At 39.3% G+C, this 11933-nt stretch overlaps 1 protein-coding gene across 2 annotated transcripts in view; it reads left to right on the top strand.

The window, feature by feature from the left end:
- The window catches only part of LOC125903090 (phytanoyl-CoA hydroxylase-interacting protein-like), a 34561-nt gene extending 22631 nt beyond the window's left edge, over window positions 1–11930 (top strand). For both annotated transcript variants that reach the window (XM_049599761.1, XM_049599760.1), the window contains exons 3-5: window positions 132–306; window positions 3600–3717; window positions 10011–11930. In XM_049599761.1, coding sequence (XP_049455718.1) covers window positions 132–306; window positions 3600–3717; window positions 10011–10554 — 837 coding nt within the window. In that variant the 3' untranslated portion in view covers window positions 10555–11930. The remainder of the gene's footprint in view (window positions 1–131; window positions 307–3599; window positions 3718–10010) is intronic.
- Window positions 11931–11933: the final 3 nt, after the last annotated feature.

The following is an 11933-nucleotide window of genomic DNA, read 5'->3' on the forward strand; positions in this document are numbered from 1 at the left end:
TCTGCAAATCTCTGCATGTGGCTGAAAGAAAGCCACAACAGGAGTATTTCTTTCTGACTAATATCTTCCCGTCATCATTAACCTCCTTTTTCCATCCATCCATCCCTCCCTCCCTCCCTCCCTCCCTCCAGGATGTTCCTACCAAGCTGGTAGCCAAGGCAGTGCCCCTGCCCATGACGGTTCGGGGCCACTGGTTCCTGAGCCCACGCACAGAATACACTGTGGCCGTCCAAACCGCATCAAAACAGACTGACGGAGACTACGCCATCTCCGAGTGGAGCGAGATCGTCGAGTTCTGCACTGCCGGTGAGTAATGTGCAGCTTGCATTTCCATAAGTACATGTATTTTCAGGATATGTGACATCAGTACTGCCTTTGATTTTTGGTGCCTGTGCTGCAACTACAGAAGAAAATCGGATGGAGCACAGTATGAGGGAGGATATTGAAGAAGGGCTAATTTATACTGAGTGGAGGGAGAGATGGGCGGAAAGATGGAGGAGGGGAGGGTGAGGGGAAAGAGAGATTAAAAGACGGAGGGGAGCTGTGCTGTTTATGTTCCGATGCAGAGGTCACTAAGTTCAACATTGCTGGCTTGTGGCTTAGAGTGGGGGAGGGGAGAAGGGGGAGGAGATGATGGCATGGAAACTGGAGGGTAGAATTTATCAGGGGAGGTCATTGTGACAGGGATCAGGAGCAGCAGTCGATGGGAAGAAGGAAAGCAGGCAGGGAGTTAGTGAAGATGTAGTCAGAGGCATTGATGGAGGGGAGCGCTTGAATATGACGGTTCATGTCAGACACCCTCCATCGCTGTCCAACCATCAGTCTGGACAGGCTAAATGCTAATGTGACAGTGGAGATGACAACATGCTGATGTTCAGCAGGGTTAAGGTTTACTATGCTTACCATCATTTAGGTGATTGTACTAGCATTAGGCCAGAGTGGTATGGCCTAAAAATAAAATCTCCCAAATTTTTACCTCACATCCAATTTGAGAAAATGATTCTGCTAATGTTAACATCACCTGTTTGTAAGTAGGTGTTTCAGGGCTGCTGCCGTCTTGTGCAGCTCTCAGTGCCACACACACCTCTGCGGCCACACACCTCTGTTTGAGAGGCTGGAATAAAGTAGCCATTTTGCTGCTTGTATTTGCCAAAGACTTTAGACAGGCTTTACAGCAGACGGTGGTTTGCTCAAGGATGGATTCTGTAAAACCAAACTACTTTCAGATGACTGAGGAGATGGTGCCTTTTTGTAATGACATACTATCCTATGACATTTTTTGTTATGGCATACTATGGCTTTTTAATGATATTTTTTATTGCATGCTATACCATGACTTTTTTTATAACTTTTTTTTTATATTGCACACTATATTATGACTTTTTTTATGACATTTTTGTGACATACTATATTTTAACTTTTTAAAAAAAAATTATTGCGTGCTTTATTATGACTTACTTTTTATGACATACTATACTATGCTATGACTTTTTTATACATTTTAAATGGCATACTATATTATGACTTTTTTTTTATGATGTTTCTATGACATACTATGGCATTTTTTATGGACTATACTATACTATGACGTTTTGGAACAAACTTTGTCTCTTCATCTTTGCTCTTTTATTAGCAGCCATGTTGATTTTGTATGAAGAGAAGTGGATACAGTGTTGGAGGCGGAGCCCTGTTCATTCCTATGAAAGCTGCAGTGGTGCATGAAGCTACAAAAGCGTTCAGGGGTTTAAAATGACCCGGATCTTCTGCATCGTTGGGCCCACAGAGCAAGTGCACTATAGACTTCCACTTGCCATGCTGGCAACTTCTAGTTTAGCTCTCTGCTAATTTGAAATGTTATTGGACCAAATGGATCAAATCCCGATAGTGAAATGATTAATTTCACAGGGTTTGTGATGCTCAAAAAACTGTATCCATTGATTTTCAGAAAACTTTTTTAACAATGTAAGTCTTAGGGGTGGGAATCACCAGTAGATCTATGATATGATACTTAAGTCACGATACAATATTATTGCGATTTTAAATATGTTGCGATATGCTGAGTATTGCGATGAACATTTTCACGATATATTGTGATTTATTACGTTTTTTTCAACTGTAAATTATGTCCCCAAAGGAAAACTTTCTCAACATCAGTTCTCTCTTGTAGATAAAGGCTGTTCATGTCACTTCAGCCATTTTATAAAGCAGTAAAATGTACTGTATCAAGTGGGTTGAAAACAATTTATCTAATAGAAAAATTTGATGCTTGGTACTGTGTGACAATACGATATTGCCACATAAAAATATTGTGATACTATGCTGTAACAATTTTTTTCTGCCACCCCAAGTAAGTCTATGGGGTACGTCTTTTTTGGCCCAGTGGCATCATGTGACAGACCTGAAAGTGGTGGCAGTTCCGTACTGTAATTACCAAAGTTCAAGTGAAATCAGTTTTCCATTTCTAAACATCGACCTAAACCATTAATTTGAACTAACTGATAAAATTGATTTATCACCCAGCTGTAATGAGCTAAAATTTGCTAATTAGCACAAAACACAAAGAACAGCCGAGGCTGATGGGAATTTCATGTTGATCTGATGATGGCGCCACATGGAAAGTTTCAATAAATAAATCAATACATTTATTACATTGCATCCTGAGGATAACTTGAGTGTGTGTACCAAATTTCATGGCAAACCCTCTAATAGTTGGGAATATATTTCACTCCAAACCTCAGATATGAACCTCATGGTATTCTGCCATCTTGCTGGCTTGGCTAAAAATTTTGTGAGAAATAAAAAAAATAATAATTAAGGTGGGACACTTGTGAGATGGGTGAACAGATGCAGCTGAGGTGGGAGGACGGAGAACAGGGCAGGTGACAAGTGTATGATGAAGGTGTAGCAAGAGAAATTGATGGAAGATGCCTCATAATGTTGATTGTGGCTGGCAAAAGCTGCTGCTGCCAAGACCTTTCATGCTTGTAAAATCCTCAGTCTCTCAGTTGAATTGTTTAACCAGCAATTATTCCATTATGTCTCGCTGTCAACAGAACAAGCTTTGACTTAAAACATAGGCTAGAGGTCTAAAAGGAATTCAGGGACTTCTGAGAAGTCTGCTTGACATTAATAATCTTCTTCATAGTTTTCTTTCATTTTTGCTTGAGGTTCTTTGTCGTCGCATGAAAGAGCAGGGAATTTTCCCCAAATCATCTTTGTCGGTTCAAGTGCTTGTAGGAAAATTGGAATAGGGAAAGAGCCTCTATCATTATAAAAGTTATTACATGCTTTGGATAAAATCCACACCCACTTGGCAGACCTGCTTACATGGTGGTGAGTGAGAGAAGATTTTATTACAGGACTTACTGAAAATGTTTTGGTTTTTTAAACATGACACAGTAAAGAATGGAAGGATCTCAGGGTCCTTGAGTACACAGGCTCAGTTCATATTCCATCCCAGCCAGCGCACAGTCACTTCTGTTCTTTATAATTAAAGAATTGAATTTCTACTAATGACGTTTGTACACCGGTTTCCGATCCTCTTGATGACAGCATATTCATTTTCACTCTGATGATGATGTGTTGTATCTGTTTTCCAGATTATTCCACAGTGCATCTAAACCAGCTGTTGGAGAAGGCAGAGGTCATCGCCGGCCGGATGCTGCGTTTCTCTGTCTTCTACAGGAACCAGAACAAAGAGTACTTCGACCAGGCCAGGTAATCAGCCCACTCTCATAATTAGTGAGATGAGATGTATGTTGTCTATTGTTCCATTACAGCAATTCTTTTCTTTAATTTGCATCAGTGAGACCATTTATTCAAAATGGTTACAGCCACTTTTTGGCTGGGTATGAATATGTCTGCATTGCTTCACTCTTTCTCTCCAGTTACGTTGCTTTTTAAAATGTCACTGGCTGGACTTTACTAATAGAGATTTTCTTTTTTTCACATTGGAAGATTCATTTTCATTTTTATGACATTTTTGTGACATACTATATTATGACATAACTTTTTTTTATGACATACTATACTATGATTTTTTTTAAAACAACACACTGTACTACAACATTTTTTTGTGATATTTTTTAATGTTTACTATTCAATGACATTTTAAAACATTTTTATAACATATAGTACTACTTACTATTTGGGGGGATTTTTTTATATGTCTTTCTATACATTTTAAGACATTTTTTATTACAGACTATTAACAAACCAGTATGACTGTTTTTTTGTTTTGTTTTGGGGTTTTTTTTTTAAAGATTTTCTTTTTTGGGGAATTTTTGCCTTTAATTGATGGGATAGTCAAGCGTGAAGAGGGGAGACAGAGAGGGGGAGACATGCAGCAAAGGGCCACAGGCTGGAGTTGAACCCGAGCCGCTGTGGCAACAGTCTTGTACATGGGGCACCTGCTCTGTCCACTAAGCCACCGACACCCCAAGTATGACATTATTTTGACGTTCAGGGCATACTATACTACTACCTTTTTTATGAAAATTAAATGACATACTTTACTGTGACATTTTTATGACATAGTATACTATGACATTTTTTCATTTTTTGATGACTTACTAAACAATGGCATTTCTTGTGACCAGGGTCCAAAACTAACACTCGCCACTCGCCAATTACGGGTAGATTTTGTCTCTGGCTGGTAAATTTTTAAGACCACTCACCACTCTGGCAAGTTATTTTTTTACCAGCGAAAAATGCATTTTTTGTTACTGGAGAACGATGCTGGTATCGGCTGGTTTCCTGGCAGAGTAATGTGTATTTCAGGGAGAGACGATCTTTGGTCACATAAGTGCGTCAGTCATGATGTTAAAACAGCGCTCCGAGGTGGACAGCTGTTGTTGATAGGCTCGTTGGCGAGGCGCAGCTGTGAGGCTAGCGGAGCGTTAGCCGCAGCATGACCGGATGGAAGCATAACCAGTTAGCCTCCGCTAGCTTCCCAGCTAGCCCTGGCTCTCCGTTTGGATCCAACCAGAGCACCGAGCCCCGGTTTGGTATTCAGGTTAAAGTGGGAAGAAGCAGCGGGTTTGTTGGGCAGCTGAGTGAAGCTGGGTGAAGTGGAGCCTGTGGAGGAAACACTGGGACCGTCTGGATGTAATAGTCCGTGGAGGTGCTGCGGTGCTTGGCTGCACAGATAGGAAACCCCTTGGCTGACAGGATGTACCACTCTCTCACTCCGCTACTTTGTTAACAGGCTCGTTCAAGATGAACTGCGCCTCGCCTGGAAAGTAGACGAGAGCAGGCGGCCGCACCGGGGGGGCGGTGACAAAAAGCTGTGGTGAAGTCGGACAGTTTCCTGACAGTTTCCCACAGCCTTCAGTCCGTACAGGAAGTCATAGGCACACTTACATCCTGTCTGGAATGATGTCAATTTATTAAAAAAGTGATCAGACCCATATATCAGTTTGTTCTCAGTCTCCAGTTGTTTTAATTATGATAGATTAATTTATTAAAATGCTTTACAGGTGATCTGTAGTTTATGTTCATGGTTTAACCTCCATTTGACGTGAATTCTCCTGTGAATCGGCATCATATCAGTTTGACCTGTCCACTCAACTACACAGGCTAAATAAACAGTGCTTGACTATAAGGTTCATATTTTCAGAGGAAAAGAATACATGACAACAGCTTTCATTAAGGCTCAGTTAGATACAGTCAGGGCTTCACATCTGTACAGGTGTTATTTTAAGAATCCTCACATCCCACTGACCACAAGTCTGTGTTGCTAAATGTTTCAATAATTAAAAAAGTCCAACAAAAATGAAAAGTTTATCTAAAACGTCATCTTGTTGAGTCGACATCTAAACCAATCAGCTGTTAGATCAGGTGAGAGCCAGGCAGTGCAGTCGGTGGAGAGCAGCTGCAGCGCTTGGCTCTAAAAACTGCAGCCGCCTCGCTCTCGTGGTTTTATCACCATCCGCTTTTGTAATACGTCAGAGCAAGTCGGGATGAAGTCGCATCCAAAACTAACCAGCATGCATTGTGCGCCGATCGCCGGTGATCGAATCTGTGTAGGCCTGGCTCATCTTGAACGAACCTATTGTTAATGTACCTCCATGCTTAAGAAGTAAGAAAAAATATCATGTGGCGATGCTGGCCAGGTATTGCGGAGCCTCCCGCAAAAAAACCAAAAAACTAAAGCAAAAGATCCTGCTGAGGCTGAGATTTTACCGACCGACGACCAAGAGACAGAGGTTAATGTTGCTGCTGCTGCTGCTCCCGCCACCGCCTCCCCCTAATCTCATCCACCAGCAGCATTAAGTGACTTGACTTTTTTCCCTTTAAATTATTAATTATTTGGTTGGCTGGTAAAATATCTGCCTGGCTGGTAAAAAAAATTCACTTACCTGCCAGCCTGGCTGGTAAGTGAAAAAGTTAGTTCTGGACCCTGCTTGATGACATACTTTACTATGACTTTTTTCACTTTTTGACGACATACTATACTATACTATAACATTTTTATCACATTTTTGGCGACATACTATACTATGACATTTTTTATCACATATTTGACGACATACTATACTATGACGTTTTTATTCCATTTTTGACGACATACTATACTATGGTGTTTTTATCACATTTTTGACGACATACTATACTATGATGATTTTATTCCATTTTGGACGACATACTATACTATGACATTTTTATCACATATTTGATGACATACTACACAATGACGTTTTTATTCCATTTTTGACAGCATATTATACTATAGCATTTTTATTCAATTTTTGGCAACATACTATACTGTGATGTTTTTATCACATTTTTGACGACATACTATACTATGGCGTTTTTATCACATTTTTGGAGACGTACTATACTATGACATTTTTATCACATATTTGGCGACATACTATACTATGACGTTTTTATTCCATTTTTGGCGACATACTATACTATGACGTTTTTTTCAAATTTTTGGTAACATACTATTCTATGGTGTTTTTATTCCATTTTGGATGACATACTATACTATGACGTTTTTAATCACATTTTTGGCGACATACTACAATATGATGTTTTTAAATCACATTTTTAGCGACATACTATACTATGACGTTGTTATTACATTTTTGACGACATACTATACTATGGCGTTTTTATCACATTTTTGGAGACATACTATACTATGACATTTTTATCACATATTTGGCGACATACTATACTATGACGTTTTTATTCCATTTTGGACGACATACTATACTATGACATTTTTATCACATATTTGACGACATACTATACTATGACATTTTTATCACATATTTGACGACATACTATACTATGACGTTTTTATTCCATTTTTGACGACGTACCATACTGTAACATTTTTATTCTATTTTTGGCAACATATTATACTGTGATGTTTTTATCACATCATTATACTATGACGTGTTTTTTTTGTTTGTTTTTTTGTTTGTTTTTCCCCAATTTTTTGACAACATACTATGCCATGACATTTTTATCAAATTTGGCAACATACTATACTATGGTGTTTTAATGCAATTTTGGACGACATACTATACTATGACATTTTTATCAATTTTGGCGACATCCTATACTTTGGTGGGGTTTTTTTTTTTTTTACATTTTTGATCACATACTATGACGTTTTGTTTTTTTTCCTCACATTTTTGACGACATACTATACTTTGCTGTTTTTATGCCATTTTGGACGACATACTGTAACATGATGTTTTTCTCAATTTTTTGACGATATACTACTAACAAGGTTTCACACTAGAAGTAGACCCAAACACACAACTCAAGGACACAAGGGCTTTTCAAAAACACAGAGTCTTTAATGAAGACAACAGGTAAAGTTGAAACAGTTACCAAAAAGGGCAAGGCAGAGTCGAAGTCCAAAAACAGCAATCGTCAAAACACTGGGAACTTGACAGTAGAAAACAAAAGGCTGGAACGCTAGTAGAACTACTGAGACGAACTGGCACTGTGAGGAGGGAGCACGCGGACTAAATACATGATGAGAGGGAAGACAATGAGACATAGTTGCAACATATTGGGGGGGGGGGGGTGTCAAGTTCTCCCGAAAGGAAACTTGACAGGAAGTAATCTGAAACAAGAGGAGAGTAGACAAAATAAAACAGGAAATGCAGAACTGAAATGAGAAAACAAAACTTGACAAGACATGACAACTGTACTATCATGTTTTTCTGACTTTTTTTTTTTTTAACAAAAAAATGTTTTTATGCCATTTTGGACAACATACTATACTGTGACATTTTTTGTTTGTTTGTTTGTTTTTTTTCAGGTTTTTGAAGACATACTATACTATGACGTTTTTATTCCATTTTTGACGACATACTGTACTATGACGTTTTTGGGTTTTCTTTCAGATTTTTGACAACATATTATACTATGACATTTTTATGCAATTTTGGATGACATACTATACTGTGACACTTTAATCACATTTTTGGCGACATACTATACTATGACTTTTTTTTTTTTCAAATTTTTGAAGACATATTATACTATCACAGGGTTTTTTCTGACATTTTTGACAACATATACTATGACGTTTTTATTCCATTTTGGACGACATACTACTATGACACTTTTACCACATTTTTGGCAACATATTTTACTATGTCATTTTTCTCAGATTTTTGATGACATACTATACTATGATGTCTTTTTCAAATTTTTGACGACATACTATGACATTTTTATCACCTTTTTTGGTGACATACTATATTATGACATTTTTTCAGATTTTTGGCGACATACTATACTGTGACGTTTTTACCACATTTTTGACAACATACTTTACTATGTCTTTTTACCACTTTTTTTTTTTTTTTTCAGATTTTTGGCGACATACTATACTATGACGTTTTTATCACATTTTTGGTGACATACTATACTATGACGTTTTTTCCAAATTTGGAATATGGAAAGGGTCTTAATTAAAAAGGTATTAAAAACTATTAATGTAGCTACAGGATTCCTGCATAACCTTTGGAAAGAACAGAAATAAACAACACAAAAGCTGTACTAGCAATCATGTTTTGATATTAGAGGTGTGTGACAGGTGGGCAAGACAAGGAATATCTTTGTAATAGCATGTTTTTATGTATTAAGTATTGTACAGGTACTGTACATACTGGATTTTGTCTTCCTGTCAAGTCCTACTCCTGTAATGGTGTTGTCTTCTGATATCTCCCTCCATACTCTCCACCTGAAGAGGCACATAGTTTCTGTACTAAAGCCACAGCTTGTGAGCACTCTACAGCATGACATCATCTGGATAGACATCTCCCTTTTACTGAGTTGCATTTGCTACAGTGCTTCTGTTACACTGCACCATCATGTGGGGAGTAACAGTACTGACATTACTACTTGATGAGGCCTCTGCTCCACTGACCTGGGGTGGGAGCTGACTAATTCCATAATGCCCGCAACAAAGCATCAATTATGGATATAATGACAACCTCTGCAGTGATAGCAATGTAATTACAATTCATAATTGGAGCTTCAGAGCTCAGATTTACTCTGTGGGGAAGATATGCAGCTGCCACAGAGGCATTCATCGCCTTGAATGTTCATCCGTTAATTTGTTTTCTGAAAGCTGCTTTGGTTTACCAGCAGTTTGTTGAAACGATAAAGAAATATTTAGTTTTTCAGTGGCGCAATCTTCTCTCGCTGGGGTTTGTGAGACAGACTGGACTGGGCTAATGTCATTACAGCTCTAGAAATAGTGAAACTAGATATATTCCATTCTGAGAGTTCACCCAGTTTATTGTGTTATGAGACTCTGGCTGCATCTCACGCATTTAATCAGCTTTTCACCCCTCTGTGCCACACTGTCTAAAACACTGATGCTGTTTTAATGAAACTTGATAAAGTGATGCCACTGCTTTCTGACATTTTCAAAATGACTTTGACTGGGGCGGGGGGATATAAAAAGTTTGCAGATTTGTTACTGTTTGCTCACAGCCAATTTCATTCTCTTTTTTTCCAAACTCCAGGGAGGCGCAGAACAACCGGATGCTTCTGTCAGTGAAAGACAACAGTGGCAGCCACGGCTCGCCCATCAGCGGCAAGCTGGAGGGCATTTTCTTCAGCTGCAACACAGAGTTCAACACAGGCAAGCCTCCACAGGACTCCCCTTACGGCCGCCACCGCTTCGAGGTCCGGGCTGAGGTACTCTTCAACCCTGACACCAACCTGTATTTTGGAGACTTCTACTGCATGTACACAGCCTACCACTACGTCATTCTGGTCCTGGCGCCAAAGGGCTCTACAGGAGACGAGTTCTGTAAGCAGAGGCTTCCTGCGCTAGACATCACCAACAACCGCTTCCTCACGTGCAAGCAGGATGAAGACGGCGACGGCAGTCTGGTGTTTCACCACGCCCAGGACGTCATCCTGGAGGTGATCTACACTGAGCCCGTAGACCTGGCGTTAGGTACGGTGGCTGAGATCAGCGGGCACCAGCTGATGAGCATGTCCACAGTAAACGCCAAGAAGGACCCCAGCTGCAAGACCTGCAACATCAGTGTGGGACGCTAAGAGAAGGCCGAATGTAGGAGAGGGAGGGAAGGACTAGAGGTGACTGACCTCTAAACACACACAGGAAGTTCATAAGTACTGATGAAGCAGACCAACACATGCATGAAGCAGCAGATTTAGTAGGCTCCCAGACATGCACACCGACATATCTCTGACACCGCTCTGTACTCTGATGAGACCATCATTCCCAAAGAAGAGTGGAGGGGAAAAAAAGAGGAAGGTACACACTCTGACACCTGCACCGCTGTCTCCTCATCTGAAAAGGGTTACCCTAAATGTCGAAAACATGCATCAAACATACCTAAAGATTTCCCATGTAAGGGACCACCAAGTAAACCTGGGACACCAACAACACACATTCATCCTGCAAGTCAACACAGGCTGACTAAACCCTTTAACTGTACTAACATGGGCTGCTTCTCTTCAATTTCCTGTTACTTTAAACACTTGTCCCATATTTTGTTAATGACCTTTGCCTTGTTATTATTGATATGCTGATGACCGAGTGTCCACTGTCTGGGTGGACACGCATTTTGTTGTTTCCAATTACTTTGACCGTCGTTTTAGAAATGTTTTCTTGTCATTCCACAGTAGATGAATTCAGACTTGTTTTTTTACGTCCTACTAGTGGCACAGACTGGTACTAAAACTTTCGAGGGCTGCAGCATCGATAGTCATCTTTCTTTATACCAAAGGTGTTAAAAACAAGACGTGAAACCGCTGTGGAGTCTAAACACTACGAATGCAACAGCCTCTAAAATGTGTATTCACTAAGTCTTCGACCAAGTGTGAACTCCTTGTTAACCTTTAAAAAAAAAAAAAAAAAAAAAAAAAGAAGCATGATGCAGCTCTGTGCAGCATGAGTATGAAAGCTGTCAGTACCTCTACCATAGCAACCTTTTCTGCAACACTCGTTCTTATTTTATCGTAGTCTGTGGAAAGAAAGAAAGTAGAACCATAAACTGTGTTTAGCAGAATAAATGTGAAAAAATATTTATTTTTCTCGATACATTCATATATATATATTATCTATATATATATAGAAAATTATATAAACCAGAAGTGCACAATGTCACAAGCTCGGATCATTGTCAACAACAGCATTTAGGGGGAATTATCTTCATACAGGCAAAATGGGGGATAAACACGAATTTGACAGCAGATAGAACTTGCACTACAATGCCAATGTTCACACGCTATTTTCCAAGGTGAACATGTAAATCCGATGGTCAGAATTTGAAATTCTTAATGCATATCATAGCACAATGTAGGACTAAAAAACTGACATGCACAAACACGACAGGATTGTCTCATTGATTGCATTTAAACTTACACCTTCTTTTGCCAAGATAGCACTTTTAAAAAAAATAAATAAATAA

Source organism: Epinephelus fuscoguttatus, linkage group LG16 (genome assembly GCF_011397635.1).
Source record: "Epinephelus fuscoguttatus linkage group LG16, E.fuscoguttatus.final_Chr_v1".
Lineage (NCBI taxonomy): Eukaryota > Metazoa > Chordata > Actinopteri > Perciformes > Serranidae > Epinephelus > Epinephelus fuscoguttatus.